General features: G+C 32.5%; 1 protein-coding gene across 4 annotated transcripts in view; it reads right to left on the reverse strand.

Annotated features, from left to right (window-relative positions):
• Positions 1 to 22049, reverse strand: part of Khc-73 (Kinesin heavy chain 73) — a 489570-nt gene extending 467521 nt beyond the window's left edge. For all 4 annotated transcript variants that reach the window (XR_012756224.1, XR_012756222.1, XR_012756225.1 and 1 more), the window contains exon 1: positions 21803 to 22049. Coding sequence is in view for 1 of the 4 variants with exons in the window: in XM_075364813.1 (XP_075220928.1) it covers positions 21803 to 21857 (55 nt within the window). In the remaining 3 variants the exon portion in view is untranslated. The remainder of the gene's footprint in view (positions 1 to 21802) is intronic.
• Between the last annotated feature and the right edge of the window lie 2597 nt (positions 22050 to 24646).

Consider the following 24646-nt stretch of genomic DNA (forward strand, 5'->3'; position numbering starts at 1 on the left):
GGCTCATCGGAACCGACACACCTCGGCATGTCGGCCCTCCCCGCTGAGGCTGTCCTCCCTACCCTAGTCTATACTAATATCCTTGGCTTCTTTCATCAACATATTTCTGAATTAGAATCTGCCTAACGTAACCTGCTACTGCGTTCCAGTTATATTCACTGCTAGTCATAGATTGCACTATATTGTCAGGTGTTAATCCATTGATGTTCTGATTAAATCTCAAGACAGCCCACCTGTCGCACATGAAAAAGGTGTGTTCCGCATCGTCAAGTTGATCACAATACATACAGGTTGTTTCTTCCGTTCTGCCTATTTTATTTAAATAATAATTGAATACACCGTGTCCACAGAAAAATTGTGTCAAGTAATGATCCATTTCACCGTATCCTCTTCTTACCCACGGTGTAATCTCAGGGATGAGCCGCCTCGTCCATCGACCCGCACCATCATCGGTCCATTTTTCTTGCCACAAAGTATTGATTTCCTCTTTGGCCTCTTATTTTATTTTTCCCTTAGACCTCTCAACCCTGTATTTCGCGATGAGATCGATCGGTGGCACCCCGCAAGCACACAGAGCGCTTGGTAGGACACCATCCTATAAGCGGCCACCACGCCAAGTAGTATCCTCCAGTGTATTCTGACAAGTTTCTCCTTGTTACGACCAATGTCTATCGCCTGATGCCATACAGGTACCGCATACATGAGTGAAGATATTATTGTTGATGCTAACAGTCTGCGCTTGGATGCCCTAGGGGCGTTCTGCGTTGACATTATGATGTTGAGACTCCTCACCATATTTTCGACCCTCTTACAGATGTTATCTATGTGTTCCGTATATTTACCGTTCCTCTGGAGGGTGACACCCAAATACTTCAGACTGTGAACCTCCTCAATGACAATGGGGTCTATGGCAATACACAGACACTTTTCATATGACAAACTCAGACCCCTAGAGTCCATCCACTCATATATAATGCGGGTGGCCGCGTTCGCTCTTTCTTGTACCTGATCAACCGTTCTGCCCTCCACAAGGACTGCGAGATCTTACGCATAAGCCAGCAATTCCACTCCATCAGGGAAACTTTTAAGCAGGAGGTCGTCTATGACAAGCAACCATAGCAGCGGCCCCAGGACTGATCCTTGCGGCACCCCACAGTGCAACTCGAAATGTATCCTTCCCTCCTGGGCCTCAATGCTACATTTTCTATCGGAGAGATAATCCCCAATTTGTCTACGTAAATAAGGGCTCAGCCCCTTTGAGGTCATCGCATTATTTATATGTCTCCAGCTAACTGATCCGAAGGCATTCCTTATATCAAGTGAGATTATCAACGGTATGCGTCTAGTACGCAAAGTTCCTCTTTTGACCTCGTCGGCCCGGTTCGAAATTCTACCGATGACCTGCACCGTGGACCGCCCCCGCCAAAAACCATATTGAAAAACCATCAGAATTGGTGGTTTGATCAGAATTGATTCTGATCAAACCATCAGTTTGATTGGTATTTAGCAGACTCAACGGCCTATAAGTGGCGTCCTCAGCCGTAGGTGCACCTTTAGGAAGGAAGACCACTCTGGCCTCCTTCCAATATGCAGGGAAAAACTTCCTCTCTAAGCCATAGATAGCGATCTCTAATAACTCCCAGGGAGTCTTCCTGATCAAACCCTTTATTACCGCTGCGGGGATCCTATCCGGCCCGGGGCTTTTCTTTAATGCCAGACTTTTGGCTGCCAGTTGTAATTCGTCGATGGTAAACCTCCTGCCCTCACAGGGTGTGGGTCCACTGTCTTCAGCCATCGTTCTGGGGAACAAATTCGCCACCTGTATCTCTGCGTTTGCCCTGTCCAGTACAGGCGATCGTCTTCCGAATCTCTTCGTCACTATGCGATAAGCTTGACCCCGTGGGTCAGTGTCTAGCTCTTTACAGAGATTGCTCCAACATTCTCTTTTCTTCTTTTTAATGGCTTTACTCAGGGCCCTTCTGGTTTCAGTATACATTCTTGCTTCATGGTGATATTCCTCTCTACCGTTTCTAAGCAATCTCTGTTTCCTTCTCCTTAAGGACGAGTTCTTATCTCAATTTACCGATCTCGGCTGTCCACCGATATACATTTCGTCTCCTTGCAGTATTATTTGCCATCCTGTCTATCTCTTGCATAACTATATTCGATAAAGCTTCAGGGGTCTGTTGCTGCCTGTCTCTTAACTTATCTGCTGTCCTATTAACTATTATTTCTATTTGATCGGCTGTGAAATTCAGTGGACGGGGATACTCCACTCGCTCGAGATTTGGGTCTATCAGGTCTAGTCTCGTTGCACGATGATCACTGGCAATCTCATCAACCAGGACCATCCAATTGTATTGTTCTCCTCTCCATCTGTTATCCAGGATGGTCAGATCTAAGATTCTATATATACCTGAAATTCAACAAACACACGTACTTCCATCGAGAATCTCCGACACGTAATAACTTATAGCTGAATCACGATTTTGGTTTACTTGAACGGGTTAATTCAAACACACGAAGACAAACCAGTGACGTACTATACCGGTCATGGGTACTTTTCTATTACAGTTTCATTATGTAAAACATTTTTCTTTTATTTGTGTGTGTGTGTGTGGGGGGGTGTATGTGTGCGCGTGCGTGTGTGTATAAAAGGCACGTAAAATGGGAAATTACAGCAATATCTTTCCAAAAAATTTACACTAATTTCTGTTCTCTAGTAGTATCATCAATGGCATCCTTTTTGGGAAAATATTTCGGAAGTAAAACAGATCCTAGATCAATTATTTAGGTGGGACTGTATAAGAAATAATAAAAAGGAAGAAAAACATGAACCATGACGTTTTACAGAAAAATCATACTCTATGCTACGGTAAAGCAGCATTTTATAACTACACATCAGGTTGTCTTAAACGTATTGAGTCTTTGGAGGCCAATATTGATAATACGTTTTTATTATTATTGGAAAATAACATTATGAGACCACATGCACCGTTTTTTTTCCACGACCTGCCATTTTTTCTACAACACCATAATCCCGTCGCTGTAGAATTTCTGTGGTTTCTGGTCAAAAATTTATGACACGTGGTTTTCACAGGTCTCCTTTGAAACTATTTTAACACCACTCAGGGAATTTTGTAGGGCCGAAATAAATGATAGTCTGACGGTGCCAGGTCCAGGCTCTACGGTGGATGCATTAAAACCTCCCGGTCAAGTTCTTTCAATTTCTAACGTGTCGCTAAAGATGCATGCCGTCTGGCGTTGTCAGCGTGGTATATGACATTCTTTCTGTTGACAGGTTCAGGCCATTTCTTTTGAATTGTTAGGTGCAATCGCGCTAATTGTCGACAGTGCAGGTTTGAGTACCGTCCTGCCCGGCGGCAGCAACTTGTGATGCACAATGCCCTTCCAATCCACCAAACACACAGCATAACTTTCCTGGGCATCAATGTGGGCTTTTGTCATAGACTATGGCGCTTCTTCTCATTTCGAACAGGAGTTTTTTGCACACTGTTGTCGTAGGTTATCCTCTTTTCATCACTCGTGATCAACCGCTTCAGACATGGCTCGGTTTCGTTATGTTTCAGTAGAAATTCGCAGATAAAAATTCGATCGAGTAAATTATTCAAATCATATCATGCGGGACCCAACATCGAGCTTATTTTTTTAGCCAGGTAAATGGTTTAACTCTGTTTATTGATGGATATTTAGGTTACTGGCGGTGTCATGACTGCTTACATGCCGTTTTCCTCGACTTTTTCCAGAATATAATTCACTTTTTCTGTGATTGCTCACCCACTGGGAGTAGCTTTTTGGACAGTGAAATTACCCAGAACGAAAGCGACTGAACCATCTTTTGGCTGTCGCTTTCGATAACATATCTTGCCCATTAACAGCACAAATTTCTTCACGGGCCTGCAGAGCAATTCCCTTTTATCAAAATAAAATTGTACAATATAGTGCAGTTTTGCGGAAAGTTCACTATCTTCACTGCACAATACCTTACGTCTTGAGTATAAGGATTCCAACACTTTTGCGCACCTGCTAGCTTCCACTACCAGCTGTGAAATACGTTCGGCCTGTCCCCATACTACTCATACACCCGAAATTTGGGACGCTAACGCTATTTCGTGCGCAAAATGCTCATTACGTTTTTAAGTCATTATGTTTTACTTATTATTACCGTACAACATAAAACTATGAAATATAACACCAAATCAGTAGAAAATCTGAAAAATAAATAAAAACCCGATTTACGATAAAAGATAAAATGAACCATCCATATAAAAAGAAGTAGTAACACCATTGGAATAAGCAAGTAACACGTTTTTCTGTACAAAAATTGAACTGTAACAATATTGGGAATCCGTCTAACATAATCCGGGAAAATCCTGCTTCAACAACTTCCCCGCCTCAAAAATAATAATAAATTGACAATAATTCGAATACAGTATCCAACAAAAAATATTTATTATCAATATGTACATCATTACTGATACACATAACCTTTCATTCATCTGCTTTTCCATCGATATGAAATATTACGGGCGTTTGTTAGTCGACTGCCATTAACAAAAAATCTTGTCAGAGTAATAAGAAAAAATGTAATAGTTCTTCACTCCCAGAAGAAGATACTCTTCAACAAAACGAACAGAGTAAAAAACTGTAGTAAAAACAGTAAATTAAATTCCAAACACTTCTCAAAGATAAAAGCCTATGTCCTCAACTAAAGCACAATTAAAATACAAAAAATATAAACATTAAGCTAGGATAAATTTACATCAAAACTGATAAGTGGCATGCAGTATTCAAACCGAAACGAAAAAATTAAGTTCCGTAAATTTCAAACACTGAAAATTCAAACTAAGGTAACTAAGCGTCCGATTTGATTTCTTCCGAATCAGTTAAAACTGATTAGGCGTAAACTGATATTAATTTAATTTTGATGCTAGTATTACGAACAATAAGCGTTAATTTCCCCTCACTTATATATTAAATTATTTAACGCTGAATGGGCAACGGATTGGGTCTCTTTTAATAAATTACAACCGGGTTCATCCGAATGTAAAACCTACTTAACTTTGCATTATAACAGCACATGATAAAATTTGTGTAATTTAATTTTCATGTATTATATTTTTGTCCACATTTTGGAATTTTTTAAATAAAAATTAACAGTATAATTTTTTCAGTTATTGTTAATAAACAGGAAATAAAAAAATGATTACGAGTCCCTACATTATGGTATGATATCTACATACTAAGGTTATGCGAACACATCTATCTATCTTAATTATTTATTTTTTATTAAAAAGCAAGATGAAAGGTATTTCTTCACAATTTACATTATTTCTTTACAATTTATCATTATTTCTGAGACCAGGACTTTTAATCGTGAAATTTTTTTATTGTCTTGGTTTTACTTTTGTATTATACGGTTCAAAAATTGTTAAATTTATTCTTATAAAATGAGATAATATAACTCAAGGTCTTGCGTAGGCTATTGATGCAGAATTTGATACATTCATGAAAATTAAAAATGTTTAATTACGAATATGTTAAAACCAACTTTCACTCTACGACATTTTATTTATTTGATTTTTCCGTTTACATCCCATATGACCCTTTTTTTTTATCTATAACGCTATTTGTAGTTTTTTCTAACATGCTGAAATCCAATCATAAATTATTTTGATTACATATTCTTACTAATCTGACATTTATACGTATGATTTTCATATTTAATTTAACTAAGATTTATTTTTATTTTCTAATTACTTATAAAATAAGGAGTGATAATACTACTTATAAAATTGTATAATCTTTCAGGCATATTATGCTTGTAAACTGTAAAATTATAATTTAATTCGTTCAACAGGAACACGAAACGTGATAACATTTTTAAATTATTAAATATTAAACGATGCGCTTTCAAAATAATACTTTCAAAGAACCGTTCTGAGCTGATAGTCACCTTTTTCAGTGAAGTTAGCGGTTTTATGCGTGCACTTTGCAAGAAAATGTCTCGCTTTAAAATTTCAGTTTAAAGCGCTTCACATTATCGGCTGTCATTTTTCAAGTAGCAGCCAGACGTACTTCTTGCAATGTCGAGTTCTAATAATACAAAATAAAAAAATAAAAAGAGAAGAATTTGTAAATTAAAAAATTGTCACAAGGGTGTATGTGAACGAATCCATTCAGAACGAATCCATACGAACTTGGCTCTAAAATATACGAACTATGGATCAATCTAAACGTAACTTTTCAAGAATCGTATTGAAAATGTCTCTGTATTTTATCACGAAGTCACGGATGAATTAAAAATATTAATCTTTTAAAAGATAATAATATATTTGAAGATTTCTTAATTATTAGTGTAACACTTAATATTATTATTTAAACTGCTCCCCTCCTTGGGAGTACAGAACCTTGCATGCTCCGTTGATCTATTGTAGCGGTGAGTAAGCTAATGGCACATCTTTCCGAGCTCGACTTGTTGAAGATCGGGAGCCAGACTAAGTAGTACTTCACAGAACCGTCTGTCTCCCATGTTACGGACGGCTGGACTATAGGCGGAAGGCGACGGAATATTACCGCCCGATGATTCTACAAATGTCAGCATCACGGTACAGTTGTCTTCTGTTAAATGCTCCCGAGAGTAAATTTAATCAGTTTTCTAGGGGCAACATAAGAAGTTGTAGCAGTCAGTCGCTAAAAATCATCAGAAGATAGAAATAAGATATTACAAATTAGAACACGAGATTTAAGGTGTTCTACAAGGTATATAAAAACATTTTAAAATAGATTATTTCAAAATTAGAAGACATTACGACAAAAGTACGGTATGAAAATTAATATAGGAAAAAACATTTGTTTTGTAATACATAAGTCAACGGGTTACTACACAAAGGAAGGAGAAACCGAACAAACAAAACTGTAGAGGAATTTTTATACCAGATAAAGGAGAAGATAACAAAATAGAAAATAAAATAAAAATCAGAAATTAGAAACGCATACACGTTTTGTAAACTGTTTTGTCTTTAACGTATTTGTATGGGAGTGAAACACGGGCTTTAAGAAGACGGAAAGAATAAAGAGTACAGACATTTTAAACGCGGGTATGATTTGATGGACAGAGTGAACAATAAAGAAGTACGAAGGAGAAAGAACAAGAATAGGGCCTAATCAAACAAACTCGGATTAGGAAAGCAAACTGATTGGGTCATAGCGTAAGAGAATTGCTGACTAAACCATTCTCTTGTACGGGCCGGTAGAAGATGCAAAAATAAATAAGATAAAAAATTATATATGAAAAAAATGGGATTTATCAAGAATTCAAAGATTTAGCTACAATAGAGAATACATGTAGAAATGGTGCAAGGGAACTGCCTCAAGACGGATAACCTAATAATTAGGATTAGGATTTTCTAAAACTGTAAAATTTTTAAGATGAATTTAACGTGTTCATTGTTACACGGAACATTTATCTCTAGATATTTTTAGCATCCTCGGAAACTTTTCCAAATTTACTGAAAATTATTTATTTATAAAAAATACTAATTGTAAATTTCTGAATTGCATATCTAAATTATATCTGTGGTGTAGAATTTATCTGCATAAATTTTAAACCCCTGCAGATAATTTTAACAGATTATTCCGATAAAAATGAACTACCTCAGTTTAGAATTTTCAGATTATCGACAATTTACAAGTATTGTCGGAGAGGCTTCATGGAAAGTAGAGCAATATCGCATCGCCTTCTTATATATACATACATATAGGGTCTCATGAAAAAACTGAGTTTTCAGGACATGTTCTACTGCTAAAAATAATGAAAAAAGTTCATATAAACATAGATCTGGAAAATCTGTTTTCGAGTTACAGCTAGCAAAAGATTTCGGCCCGATTTCAGATCTTCATAAAAAGAACTGTAATTTTTGGACCGAAACCAAGAAGTAAAGTTTGTGGTTTCTTAAGTAAACTGAGCTTGGAAATAGGATAAAATAGATCCCAGAACTGTTACTCTGGTAGTTTTTAAGATTTCCAACGTAAAATACAAAATTTGGTGTCGAAAAACAATTTTTTTCCCCTAGAGCTGTACTACAATAGCTTTGTTAAATTACTAATAAATGCAAAACAGTTAGTAATAAAATACGTAGAAAATTTAATTCTGAGAAAATTAACATAAATACATCCGATAAAAAGTATAAAAACTTTTAAAATCGGTTTTATTTTGAAGCAAAACAGACAATGAATAATCAATTTTAAACATTCTTAGGTGTATCAGCATTTAAGAACAAAAGAGTAATTTCCAACGTCTCATATTGTGTAAATCATATTGTGTGAACCCCATGTAAATCATCGTGTTAATGATGAACATAGTGTGATTCAGCAAATTCAGCGTAGCCCGGGCACTTTCACAAGGCGATGTCGCACTGATCTGTCAAAAAACAAAGTGTGGCGGATCCTACGGAAAGAAAATCTTTATCCTTTCCGCCCGCAGACGGTATAAAATTTACGGCCAACAAATTATTCCCGACGGTTAAACTTCTGCCATTGGTTTCTAGACAACGCCGGTAAGGTAAATTCAAATTTACCTACTAATGAAGTCAATTTTATGAGAAACGGAATCTTCAATTCTAAATATAATCGCTTATGGAGAAAAGAAAATCCACACGGTACTGTAGAAACTAGTTTCCAACATAGATTTTACATTAAGGATTGGTGTGGCAATATTTATGACAAAATCTGCTTTTAAGGAAAAACCTTACGGAAGAACCATACATTCTTGAAAAATAATTTGCCGGCTCTTTTGGAGGATGTACCTTTTCAAACTAGATCGTAAATGATTTTACAGGAAGATGATGCAACGCCAAATTTTTCTTCAGTGGCTAGAAATCACGTGAATGCTAATTTTTTAAACTGAATTGGACGTTGTGGAACAATTTACTGGCCACCACGATCACATGACTTAACGCCACTGGATTACTTCATTTGGGGCCATACGAAAACGATAGTATACCATAAAAAAGTTAACACTAAAGAAGAGTTACTCATTAAAATACGAAATGCTATTTTAATTTATACAAAAGCATCCTGAGATGATACGGAAAGCCACCGGAAATATTTTACGTCGGGCAGAGTGCTGTATGCATTGTGAAGGAGAGAATTTCGAACAATTACTGTAACTGAGGTTTGTTATTCATTCTGTTAAAATTTATTATTTCATGTTTTATTTTTTTTTGTTTTTACTAAATTAAGAATAATATTTATAAAACACAGAAAGTATAATAGGATTTTCTGTCTGTTTTGCTTAAATAAAAAACCGACTTTTAAAAGTTTTTATTTACTTTTTATTGTTGTATTTACATTAATTTTGTAGAATTAAACTCTGAACAAGTTTTTTTTTGCTAAATCTTCGGTATTTATGTCATTTAACACAGATGTTTATTACAAATCTAAAAAAAGTTGTTTTTCGAATCGAAGTTAGTGTTTTACGTCGGATATTTTTAAAACTACTACAGTTATAGTTCTAGGACCTGATAAATCCTATTTCCCAGCTCAAATTACATAAGAAATCGTCAAATTTACTCCTTAATTTGGATCCCAAAATCACAGTAGAGCTTCATTTTATTAAAAGAGCTGAAATCCGGACGAAATCTTTCACTATCCGCAACTCGAAAACAAAGCGTTTTCAAACCTACGTTTATGTGAACTTTATTCATCACAACTAGAAATTGGTATAAAAGAAGTGCTACTGCTTTATGAGTGGACACATACAAACTCACAGACTCTTCAGTAAAATATTAAGGGAGATCTCAGGTCAACTGGAACTACTTATGAATCCATCTTTGTAAGGCGAAATTATACAGCGGTATTCCTTACTTCTCTAATAATAGACACATGCTAGTATTTAAAGGTAACAACAATATTTTCGTATTTTGAATATTAAAGAGTACACTTAAACACCAAAAAAAATATTTTTTTGAGCGGTATGTTTGTTAAGTCTGTAACTCCAGAATGGCTAAAGTGATTTTCATTAAATAAATATTAGATGAATAATCTGAAATATATAGATTATGAAAAAATAACAATATAAAAAGGAAAGAAAAATTGTTTTAAGTATTATTTAATATTTATGAAACTCCCATAGCTATTTCCGCTGTAGAGAATCTCGCCATTAGAGGTAATTCAGTCTTCTGTTTCGAATAAAAATTGCGTACTCTTTCAAGAAATGTATTTTGTAAATGATCAATTGGAATGTGCAGTTTTTTCACCTCATAATCATTTAGTTTATTAACTAAATATTTCATTACTTTTTAACGAATTAAAAAACTATTAAACATGTTTTAAATGACTAAATAAAGAGAAAGATTCAGTTTATTTAGTTTATTATTATTCAACCTACATATTTACTTTAATTAAAAGCAAATCAATTATACAATTCGACGAATGAATTTTTTTTAAATACGCTATAACATTTGATTTTTATGAAACTTCAAATAAAATAAAAGCAAGAGTACTCAATTTGATTTGCATTTCTACTTTTTATTTCTCATTAATCATCGTTAAGTAACTCTTCACGGAATTAATCGTTGTCAATGACTATTTAATCCTTTTTTAATTTGCGTAACAAGGTCTGGTGATCCAACAGCAACTCTTTTTCAGATAACTCAATTGGAAAATCTTTTAAATAGGTACATTGCACATATAGACAGTTTGAAGGTAATTTTCATCTTATTGTTCTCATAACTGCTTAACTTTCAACTGCTATACTTCAATGAAATTTATCTTGGTGAGATTCTGACATTAAAAGTATTTTTTGAGCAAAAATGTATAACTTCGGGAAAAAATACATATTCCCGCATTCTAGAGAGATTTATCTCTCGCACACAGTAGCAGTCTTTTACTTCCTTTCACTGCATTTATTTATTTTTAATTTTATCCTCGTCTTTTCTCGTTTCGGCTTCTTATAACGGCCAATTTTTTGTAAGACAACTCAAATTTTATTAAAATAAGCAACCTTAAATAGAATAAATTAAAAAAATAACAATGAATTTAACTTTAACAAAAAGGAATAGCAAGTTTTTTTTAAATTGGGTGTAGACTTCAAAAAGTCCAAATTTAAAGGATTATAAAAATTATTTTCTTATCTTTTGAAAAGATTTTTTCTGTCTGTTTTTAAACTTTAATGTATTTTCTATTATTCATATCAAGCTTTATTTACGATCAAATGCAATGATTTTAATGATTCTTTTTTTACTTTCCCCATTATCATAGCAAAAGAAAAAGGATAGTAATGAATAACATTTTGGGTAAGAAGTTATTTTTGAATTTCTCGACGTTTGGAAATCTTCAGATTCCAAAACTGCAATAAAAAATTCTACGGCGCAATTATGTAGTAGTATGAAACAGTGTGTATGTGTGTATGTGCGTGTGCGCGCGCGCGCCTGTGTGCGTGAGAGAGAGGGGCCGACTATTCTAATAAATATCTCTGGAAACACGGAATGTATGATCATGAAATTTGATACGGTAACTTGCGTAAAAGTGGCGATCGGTTACTTGACGATAGATAATCGATGTTTATTATTTTTTATGACTATAAATAAAATTTAAACCAAATTGTTTCTGTTGTAATACTACAAATTTTTTTCATTTATATAAAAATATAATGTGGATTATTCTGTTTGCAGGCAAGTGTTGCCGTGCAAATCCACAACTCATCAACCAAAATCATGACTAGACGATGAAAATCAGAATTAAAAAACCCTGCATTAAATTCCAAATATAAAAAGTAAAAGAAGTAATAGAATGCGCCAACTACCTTATTGTAACTATACACGAAGAATGGATGATGCAAAAAGAAAGAGAAAGTTCAACTTTTACTTTCAGATGACACATGTCTGCAACTCAATCTGCGCAGATTATATTTATGATTTCGCCTAACTTATCTTTACAAGCAAATTTTTTTATAAGCGATTCTCAAAAATAGAAACTTGAGCTCTATAGATGGTATTATGAAAAGAAGAAATTTTCGTTAATACTTATAAAAGTAAAAATTATTGACGATTAATTTTTCGGATAAATTTAATCAGTATTTTTAGAGCTTCTAATCGAAAGTCTTTGAAAAATTTCATCCTGAGTAAAAAATCAGTGCCTATCAGCAATCAAATTGCAGAACTTCAATCGGCGAAGAATAAAATTGCCTGGCGATCTGCCGCAAAGGTAGAATCGCAACTCTGATAAATATCGACATAAAACTAAAGAAATTCTTTGTTCAGGACATCAAAATTAATTGCTTCAGAAAAGAAGCCCGAACCGGTAGTTCTGTTATAATTTAGCCGGCATAAAGGGAGTGGTGTTAAAAGTCGGGTAACTTTTTTTAATCTCCGGGTCCACCGTTCGGTATTGCTTCAGAGGATGAGAAGAATGATTTGTATGGTATGTGAAAATGCCATGTCTGTCCGGGATTCGAACCCGGAAACTCCAGATGAAAGGTCGAGACACTACCACTCGCGCCATGGAGGCCGGCTAATTTCTAAACCTAAGAATAAGTGAATTTCACAAGAGAGTTGGCAGGTCAATCCTGAAATTCGGTTATCAGGATCACCTATTTTTTATAAATACCTGATAAAAAAACTTTACAAGATAATTTATTTAAAAATAGTATTTAGAAAAAAAACTGTTACTTTAGCTCTTCGCAAAGATAATTGAAATGTTACATTTTTGAACATTTTAAAATTAATGAAGAAAAAATTAAAAATATTATTTTAATTATTAATGCTGTTCAAAGTAACAAAAACACGATGAATCCGATGAAATAAACGTGATGATACCGAAAGAACGAGAAAAAATTTAGTAGATTGTTTCGCCAAATTTTGAGCGACGAGAGATCGTAAACGACATACAAGATGATGATGCCAACAAGAAACCCCGAAACACGAACGCTCGCTCGTCTATTGCTACCAGCTGGTCAAAGCGACAAGAATGTGATTCTCTCAGTTTTAAAAGATTATGAGTCGTTTAGTTTCATAACCAGACACATCACTTTTTTTCGAAATTCGGATTTTTACAGTTTTAGTATCTCTATAACATTTTACATCATATGTGAAAATCATTTTTTTCAAACGTAGACACATCGCTTTGTAAAGAGGCTTTAAAATATATGTTTAGTTTCATAACCAGACTAGTATCAGCTGCTTTTTTTCAAAACCAGACACATCCATCCACAGTGCTGCCCTCTACAACAGTTGTGAATTAGTTTTCGGTAAAGCTCTTGTTTTTGCTAGTCAGTTACAGTTAGTCACAGATTAAAAGCCAAAGCGATTTATTCATTTTTAAAAGAAAAACATTCTGACCTATTGACAGTAACATTTGATATGAAAAAAAATCAAGTGCTACCGAAGGTCCCAGACCAAAGCGCTTATTATTCACAACTTTACAATTACAATCTCACTGTAGTTTTGGGTGATTCAAAAAGCAGACAAACTAACAGAAATGCATTTTATCTATCAGTGGAACGAAAGTGAACATGAAAAAAGCTTTACTGAAATATGTTCAGCTGTATGCCATTGTCTTTCACTCATTGAAATTCCGGAGTACATCAAAGTTGTCCGCCTTGCGTCAGATGGGTGTGGCGGCGAAAATAAAAATCATTTTATGATGGGAATGCTTAGTGCCTGGTTATAAAATAATGCTCCAAAAAATATTAAATTAATTGAATATATTTTTCCTACGGTTGGACATTCGTTCCTACCACCGAATAGAATTTTCGGACGAATTGAAAATGTAATTAAAAAATTCAGCATTATTTTAGACCCAATCGAGTACACAAATATTTTTTCCCTCTTTGGAACTGTAATACCTTTACACGATAAGGTTTTTGATTGGAAGCAGTCCGTCTCTGAAGTAATGCGCCCTCCTGGTCAGTGGCATTGTAAATTTAATCCTTCGAAACGGTTTTTTTTTTTCAAACTTAATCGTAAGAGAGATAATGTCCTCATAAAAGGTGAAGTTCATTATAAAACAGAAGAAGGACTGTACAAAAGTGTGTATAAACGTTCAAAAACATTTAAAGACATTGTATTTCCAAAGATAATACCAGCTGGTAAGGCCGTACCACAAGTAAAATTAGATGATTTTAAGAAATTGCTAGCAAAACACTTCGGTGAATCCTGGGTTGATTTAAATTCTTTAAAGTATTATAAGAATGTTATAGAAAATCAAACTAACAATTTGCAGGAAGATTATGTCGAGGACGAAATTATTTATTCATGTGATAATTTTAATTGTGAGGTGGATGAATTAATTGTTTAACTTTTTTTTATAATAATTGGAATCTTAATGAAAAACACTTTCTTTTATAATACTTATATTGTATTTTTTAAGCTTTTCAAAAACGACTTATTCATGATAATATATTTAAGATATTTTAGTTAAAATTTTTCACTTTTCTGTAATGTTTTATAATCTTTTCAATGGTAATAATATTACAACATTTTCTTTTGTGAACAGTGTTTTAAGTTCATAACCAGACAAGTCCAGATATTAAGTTTCATAACCAGACATATCAATTATTTCGGTTCAAAACCAGACACGTCAAACACAAAATTTCAATTTTCTGGAAAAATAATTATAATTCTTTCCTTAAAATTTAGCCAAATAATAGTGATCACAAGACTCAATAAGGTAACATATTTCCAAATTTTGAGTTTGTAAGATAATGGAAAAAAATGTTTTTTGTGATTCCTGAAAAATTTTCCTATTGTGATTTTCCTTAAATATTATTCAGTACTATCAAAAATTTTATTAAAATAATCGTGTTTCTTTCTTAATCTATTCGAATTTGAAACTTTTTTTATTTTTATAAATGTGTATAATTTTTTCGGAAATCCACTGTATATACAATATATATATATATATATAAAACTGATTATATATTATATATATTTCCTAATTTAAAAATTAGAATCCACTTCAGATATCAGATTAATTTGTCTACAATAATGTAACATAAGAATTGTAACAATATTAAATTAATTTTGTTAAAGTTAAAAAAAAAAGAATAAGAAATTTTAGCGACAAATTTTCATATAATATAATTAATATTTATGAATACGACAATATAATTTGTTATTTAATGATTGTATTAAGATTTCAGAGTGTAGCTGTTCATCTATAGCCCGTTTCAGCACGTAAAGATCACTAGCACAACGTGCAGAACCGGATTACCGTTTATGGCACTTGCAGCAACGACAAAGAACAATTTTTACCCGCACTCTTCCAGCGAATCACGATAGTAACTAAACCGCAAACGAGTGAAACAGCGATCACCGATGTGGTCTCACATAATATAAGTTTCCTCACAAACAGCCTACCGAAATGTCAAGAACGAAAAATCTTGCTATAAAAAAAAGTCACTCGAGTCTCCAATAGGCTGTTAACTCGAATCAATACGCTTTGGCTGATCATATCTGCCGATTTTTTTTACATCACTTCATTTTTCGTCAAACACGAATAATTTTTTTTCACAGCTAGTGGGGTTCCGCTTCACTACAGTGAAGCGGAAATTTTGCAAAATATAAGAATTTTAACTTTATAAATATTCGTATGTCAGACAATACACGTTAAATATTACACTTGCAAACTACATAAATAAAGAAAGATGTAAGTGAAACTTTAACAACGGTCTTACTGCACCATGAAACAAACGCTCAAAATAACTATATTCTGAAGAACGTTTATTATTTGCGTTAACATCGACGACGAGCTAGTAGCTGTTAGTATGTAACACCACTAAGTGAGCGGTCAGTAAGTATACCTACCGGCACGATAGTCGCAATGATTCAAATTCTACTCACACCCCCGATTATTCGTGAATCCAAAACTTCCACCAAATAATCCAAAACCTCTTTTGCATTGGATCCAGATACTGAAAAACTAAGAAAAGTGGCTACTTATCGCCCGACCACTTTTAAAGTAGTATGTTTACTTTATCAATTTCAGTTGTTTATAGACTCGTTTTCAAAGGTAATGTTGTTGTTAACATTATAAACAGGAAAAATTTTGTTTATGTTCAACAAAAATCTCATTAAAAAAAAAATTTAAATCCAACTTCTACGGTACTCTATTAAAAACAAAACGCCTATCTGTGTAACGGAAATGAAATCATTATTTAGTTTAACATAACCCTCCTACTTTCATAAGGCAGTTTACGCAAAACCATTTGTTCACAATAGTAAAGAATAAGCTAATTTGTTGCACTAAACTTTGCTTGGAGCAAAAAACAAGAATCATTTATGTTTTACGCTTGTGAGAGGATATCAAACGGCTAAAGTAGAAGAGTTATTCTCTTCGAGGAGTGAAGCAGAGTAAAGGTGTCACTTTTATCATTTGCAAATCCAGCAGGCTCGACGTACGAATATGAGATCATACATTTGGCTCGGTGAAGGCGACAGGAAACTCATTCCTTACTTTCTTTATTACACCTGACATTTTTTATTCTAGATAATGACTATGGCGATTTCAGAAATGACTTTATATTCATCATGTCATTTACAACTGATGTGGCTATGGAAAAAAATTAATCGAAATTAACCTTAATTTGTAAGGAAAACATTTCCTTACAACGAGGAAAGTATTTCTCGAAGTTTTGGTCAAATATCGACCAAACGTTCGCTTGTATTTATTATTCCTTACATTTGGTATTCCAAGCACACAATTGGCAAATATCAACGGATTATACGTTCAAATCGTCCGTTATCCGGGTTTAAACTGTCGGTGAAATACACAAGTAACGAATCGTAAAGATTTAGGATGTTGAGAGCATGCAGAAGCATAGTCGCATAAGACGGTGATGTATCAGAAAAAAAAATGGAAATTTTTTGGGAAAGGTTTTGATACTAAAGAAATACTGACCTGAACAGACAAAATCAAATATTTCTTACAGTCGAAATATTGGTTCGTTAATCAAACAGACGTACCCAACGCTCCAATTCAAAATTTTCCGAATAATTGATACTGTAGAATTATGTGGAAGCAATAGAGTATTTACAAGTCATTAGAGTATTAATTATTTTATCAGTCAAGCGGAAACTGTCTATCTTGACCGAATTCGAATGCAACTAAACATGAGTCATTGGTTTGTACCACCCAATTAGTTTACTCTGTCTAAAAGTTGGGCGCTTACCAGCATTAACGGCTAATACAGTACTATATTGTAGATTGCATCCGAAGTCACACATTCACTGATACGTTCTTTCTTTAGGAATAACTCCGAAATATGCAAATTGTCGGCTTTTTATGGCGGTAAGAAAGAAAAATAAAATCATGTCGATGACAATTCTACTATTCCGGTTCAAAAAAAAATCTAACTGTACTTAGCAATAGACACTAATATGACCCGGTAATTCCATCATGTATACGTAAATTATATTTTATCTACTACATCAATGATGACTTAAGACGAGTGAAACGGTCATACAGAATTACTTAACCAAAGTGAACTTGAGCGACTACAATGATTTTATTCTTCCGTAATATTTGACATCTGTTTTCAATACTGATAAATTTTATAAATAAATACAAACAAGAAATGACCCAGACGGAAGAGTAACGGAATTACAGATAATGTAATATAGTGTAGCAAAAACCTTTAATTCGGAAATGTCTAACCGCTTAGAATTAAAATTCAAACAATCTATTTAGGTCACATCTTCAATTAAAAACAACCAACGACTTCAACAACATGTTCAATTTAAAAACAAAAAACGTTTGGGTGTCGGTTTGGGTAATTGTGTCGGAATAAGCAATATGCGCACAATCGATCAGAAAGTGAGGAACTGTTACAGATAGTTAAACATGAGAAAACTGTACTATCACCAGAAGTCTATTATTTAGGCGGCCCAAAATGCAATAGCCAAGGAAGAATCTGACACGATGATCATCTCGCAATGGCGATTTCAACAGCAGTACCCCCCTCCCCTACCTTCAATTATTTCGAAGCTCATCGGCAACGGCCGATCACTTATTTTTTCACACTGCTTTAAACCAATGTTTCAGAAATCGAGTATAATCGTAGGTAAACGAACAATCGATGAAAAACTGTTCGACAAATTACTCTTGAGTACTATATACACCGGTGTTTTTTTGCTTACAATTCTCATATATACTGGGAGTTCGAAAAATTCTGACACAAAGTGCTCTAGGCCATGGGCAAAACTACAGTCCACTATAAAAACTGAAAGCTACTTAGCTTACAGTCTCTATTTTCAGGGCATCTTACACCCCCAAAACGGCTGTAACGTTTGTTTCAATCATACAACGTAAATTGTGGATGCGTCTTAATACAATCCATTAAGTTACTAAAAAAAAATTTCTAAATTGAATTGCCTACTCGCTATTTGGTTACTGGTTACAATCAATCTTAGAATCTAATCGGCCAAGATACAGAATAACAAATCACGTTTCTTGCAGAGAGAGAGATTAGATTATCCCTTTTTATGATCCTAAGCACCTCCTAAAAAATTCAAATATTTTTCTAACTTTAAAAATGTTGTGAACAATTTTTTTTACACTTGATACAAAAGACAATGAGACGCTTTCTCCAACAAAAGAAAATAAATGAGATGTATAACTTTTTTTATTCGAATGCGCCAGAAGAAAAGTAGTTCTGTTGGATGTACGTTTGTTAATTCCGGAACGGCTGTACTGATTTCTAGAAATAAGAAACTAACGAATCATCTTTGGCTGCACGAGGTATAACGATTTTAAAATAAATACGACTTCTTTTTCAAACTGGACAATAAAAATAATATGAAATCATCAAGCAAGGTATGAAAAGTGTTTGAGAAAGGATTAAAGGAAAAATGCAATCGACTGGTCTAAAACAAAACCTCTTTAACATCTGAATCGATTCATTAACACAATTTTGTACAGATCGACTGGAACTTAGCATTTTTCGGTAATCGGATTTGATATGTTAACTTCGACTTTTTGCCTATTCGCAATACTTCACTTACGCACACAGAAATAATAAAAATAAAAATGGAAACAATCAATAACGCAACACATAAATTAGTATTTTATTACTTCCTTTAAGGCCAACAGAAAAGTTATGCATTCGAAATTACCAAAACTAACTTCGTAAATGCCCAGTAAAATATAAAAACGACGTTCCTAACACAAAAGTCACATGACATTTTCACATTCATTGAGTGTATTCATTCGCGACAAAAAATGAACCGGTACTTACGAATTAACGCCACCGCAGCTAAAACTTTATTTAAAAACTAATTAGTCAATTGGATTTCGGTGGAAAATGGGCCGATATAGAGTTTAACATAGATTCAAAACAGTCAAACCATAGATTCGAACTATTTATTAATTTTAATAAATAGTTATTTATATTTATTTATTTTATAAATATAATTTAACCAAACTTAACCTACGCTCGCTAACCTTGATTTATTAACACCGTAATTTTCTGAGTATTTATTTAATAAATTCAGTAATTATTGCAATTATTTATTATTTAAATAATCAAAACACTCCTGTTAATTAACACTCCGATTGACTGACTACTTTGTTTTTAAATATAGCTGTAGCTGCGGTGGCGTTAATACGTAAGTACCAATTAACCATTACCGAAGAAAGATATAATATGAATTTATCTAAAAGAAGTTAAAAACTAAAACAAACAAAACCTTTCAGTGATTAAAATATTAGGACATTACAGAATCAATCAAAAAATACTTATATTTTTTGGGGATGGAATCCTGTAATTGCAAAAAATTGATGAACTTTTAACTTGATACACCACACTACAAAAGTGAAAAATATGTGTGTAAAAGTTATTACAGTTACTACAGAACAAATGAACATAATTAAAACATTTTTTTGCATCTTTTTTATTGAATTCTTTTTAATACATGCACACTTTGTAAGACCTTCAATAGGTATTTATAAGGAATAAATAAATTAATTAATTAATAAATTTACCTTGAAATAAATAAATAAATTTACTTTATATAAGTATTTATAGGAAATTTTTGTAATTCCAAACAATGTATGTAAGAACCGCTTTCATTAACAATAGACTATTGGTTGAATTCTTGAGTTGTAGAACATTTAAGAAATCTAGATTCTTTCTAAACAAAAATTATGCAAAAGGTAGCAGCACACCAACATAGATAAAATTTGTTATGATCAGACATAGTTACACACTTTTAACTATTATATATTTTTATTTTAATTGCTACAGATTTTTTTAGGTATTAAAGTTACACGTTTTAACATTTTTTTATTCATTATTATTTTATAAAATCTGTAAGTTACAAATAATTTTACAATAAAAGGAATACAATAGAAAAACAATTAATATAAATCAGTTTAAACTTACATAATTAAAATTATGTTTTGTAAATGTTACATTCGACTACAATACAAATAAATTGCACAGTATTTTGTAAACAGCCATTCTGGTGATCAGACGGGTCAAATATGCATATAATTTTAGTACATATACTAGTATTTCAAGTGGAAATCATGACCCTCATAGATTCAAGTAACAAGCCCTTCCTTGCTTAGATTTGACCTCATTACTAGGATTGAAAAAGAAAATAACGAACGTTTAACACCTCATACTGAATAATCAATCACGAACCGGAAGATATTAATTCGATTATTATAACTCAGGTTATTTTGATGAACTAACTTAGTTATTCTATACTTAAAATTTCACAGGGATTCATTAAAATACTATATAAAATTCAAAATAAATTAACTTTATCGAAAATGCTCTTGCAAGACACACAAAATGCAACTTGTGTCGATTACAATTTTTCAAGCAAATCCCGCATTATAATCAAACACGATTTCTAATAACCATACGTAGTTAAAATCGCGCATGCCTTATAAAGGTACAACCGAGAATAAAAGAAAGTTATTTTTAACGAAAATCACAGATATACTTATCGATTAGTTTTCGTCACATGTTTTAATGAAAATTCAATTTATAAATGAAATATCCACGTTTAAAATCATGGAAAATCCTTTGAGGATAAATTTTTTGAAAAGAGTTTAAATACAGCACAACAAACACCAGAAGAAAAGTAAACATAAACAAAATATTCCTAACAAAAAACTCAAAAAACCAAATCAAATATCGTCTCGAAGTTTTGAGAAAGAACCTGCCAGTATATGACAGATTTCTTACCATACGATGGAGCCATTTTTAATGACAAAAATCAATCAGCTGATCGCTTCGTTCATATAAACGCTGGCAATTTCTTAATACGGGTGCAAAATATATAAAAAAAAAGTACAATATCAGGATAAGCCTCATTTATTTACAAAATTTAACAAAACACAAGACGGCACACACTTCACACAACATAAAATTTCCTTAACAATTTTCTTTAAAACCTAATTTTACATTTGGTCCCAAGTTTAGTTAATTCTTAGAGAAAATAATTCACGTGTGCGCTTTCCATTCATGAGAATAAATAACTACAACCGTTTCTGTATATGATTCAGGAAGATAACCCGTAACAGATGTCAATTACATAATGAACTCTAGTGTTTCAAGTAAATTTCTAACGTAACTGAATAAATTAACAGAACAAGTTAACAACTGTAGAATCAATTATTTTGGTCTTTTATTTTCTAAATACATAAAATAATACGTAGTTAAAAACAGCTCCATTAGATACATTCTGCTACAAAATCAATACGTCAAAAATTATTTTTTATCATAATTAACCACCACAATTTAATAAGACTGTCTGATAAATGTCCTTACCTCTTCTGTTGAACGGTCGAACACGAACTGCCACTTTTACCTTGTCACTCGACATTTTTTGTATTTATTTGAAACCAATGCAAGCGCCAAAACGTATAAACAGTAAAACTTATGTTACGGCACGTTTTCCACACATTATTCAACCCATTTCATCACAAAAACGAACTCTTAAACATCACACGAATTGACAGCAAAAGCCCAGTATTCGCCATTTTTCTCTTTTCCAGTGCTGTACAGTCAGCGCAGCTACACGATGCATGTTATCGATCCAAGAACAAACGTCATTTATCTCAGCCTTTGTAATTCCTTTACTCTTTCTAGAAGCAAAATTTTAGAATACAGTTTTTGTAAAAAAAATATTATGAAATAATAGATTTTTGTTAAAATTAGAAACACAATTTAGTCTTATTATTAGGGTAAGTGTTTAAAAAAACGTTCTATAAACACTAAAAATAATGAAATAAGGTCTACGTCTAATTAGCATCCACTTTTACGATTGAGATTTATGCACTTTATATTACGCCTTCAGCTAGTAAAGAAGATGCGCTCGTTCGGTTGTATAAAAATATTTTTTTGAAATATGGCAGTGAGAGTAAAATGTTTCAGTATTACTTAGCTCAACTGTTTGGTTCTTTGGAACTGAGGAAATGATATTAACTTGAAATAAAATTTGTTTGTTATAGTAAACCTGAGATAAAAATGATGTACTAACATTAGAAATAGATTGAAAATTGGTGTAATATAATTTATAACTAAATATGAATCTCAAAATGTTGGTACTAGTATTTTTCATAATGATTCTGAACCTAAAGAATACGATTATGAGAACAAAAGACTCAAAAAATAACACTAATTTATTTTTATGTTCTATAAACAGATTTAAAATATCAGTTAAACATACTATAATACAAAGTACACAACAAATTTTTACAATTGTTAAACTGTACGGTTGCTCAAACTGATCTCAGTAATAACTAACCGTTTTGATAACTTTACTGAGCGAGTGTAAAGGTTTGGTTGTGATTGTTATGGTTGGATGTTACGAAAACAGGAAATTTTTTAAGGCTGTAAGGTTGACCTGTCTATCATTGTAATACTTCTAAATTAAGTATTAATTTCTTCGGCTATCTATCAGCATAAAAGTTTTTGTTTTAACCTGTACTTTATGTTATTGCTTAAAAAACTGTTAAACTAACTGTCGAAAGTTAGTTGACTTGTTGCACAAATGATTTTCATTTGTTTTTCGGTTGAATGTATAATTTCGTAAAAACCTAACCTGTACTTTGAAGCGAATGAATATTTTTATACTCATGTTTATTCTGATTACTTTTAAAGATACGTTTAACTTATTTTAGGAACATAGTGTATGACTGCAATTAATGAAATTCCATTAACATTTTATGAATAATGGCAGTCGTTTACGATGAAAATTGAGGTTTGAAAAGTTTGAACTGTTTGCCTTGTATCTACTAAATATCCATCAATAGAACTTTTTATATTTACTATAAAAAAGCTCTAATTCTTATTGATATTGTGTAATATTGCTATTATATACTTACCCAATGTGTGTAATGTCTAAATACCAAACCACTCATTTTATGATATATTGTATAAATTAAAAACTAATTTTTAGTTTAATTCCTGACAATGTTTTTGCTGAAGTTTTTTTAAAGTGATAATATTAAAATCTTTGCAGTGTGTTTCTAGAAGTTATTTTGGGTAGTTTGTTTAAGATATACATTTTGTAATTAAGAAAATCTATTGGCTTAGAATTTTCATCATAAATATATAGGCGTATAATCATTGCGTTTTTGAATGGGAAATTTTTATTGAAGTAAATATAGAAGTAGATATTCAAATTTTCCAACACATTTGGTTGACATTTAGACAGACTGCATTAAAAATTGGGATTTGGAAGAAAGAAAAACATAAACGTTTCTCTCCTTTAGGCTTAACAAAAAATTTTAAAACTATTTTAAAGGAACACTACCTTGATTATCTCATACTCATAAATTTTACTATACAATATTTAAACAATGGTAAAATAAATTCATGAATAAAGCCTAAAACAAAATCTCCATAAAATAAATAAATGAACCTTAATAACACTATTTCATTCAGAAAGTGGCATAAAAATTGAAAATGTATGGTACCTTGAGACTTTGTTTATAGTTAATGTAAATACATGTAATGTTTTATAATGATTTAAATTCATAATGTTAAAACAAAAACTTGTAAGAAACATTAAGTGACATAAAAATGATTTGAGTCATGTTAATATGCAACATCTTAAATGAAGACAAAATCAATAAACCTTATATAAAAAGTTTTTAAAAACGGAAAAGTATAAACAAGGTTAAACATAATAGATACAGAAAATTTATTTTCTGTTAAAGAAATCATCTTGTAAATCATCATATTGTAAAAAAAAGGAAAGGTACCTACCATAAACTTACACAATATATCAATAAAATCATTTGAAAACCTTAACTTAATAAACATAACAGGTGGACTTTGTTAGGTGCCATAACTGTAAAAATTGTAGTTCATCTAAATAGACACAATGCTACCCCCAAAAGTGATATAGTTATAATCTAGAATAACATAAATCTACCAATCATAGAACTTATAATTGAAGTGGCCATTACTTTCTGAGCATATGGTTGCATACCACCTTACCAAGCCCCCCCTCCCTACCCCACATGAAGTGCAGGTCATATTTCGTCTTTAGGATGACACAGTAATACCCACCGGGTTGGTCTAGTGGTGAATGCATCTTCCCAAATCAGCTGATTTGGAAGTCGAGAGTTCAAGCATTCAAGTCATAGTAAAGTTAGTTATTTT

Source organism: Lycorma delicatula, chromosome 1 (genome assembly GCF_047948215.1).
Source record: "Lycorma delicatula isolate Av1 chromosome 1, ASM4794821v1, whole genome shotgun sequence".
Lineage (NCBI taxonomy): Eukaryota > Metazoa > Arthropoda > Insecta > Hemiptera > Fulgoridae > Lycorma > Lycorma delicatula.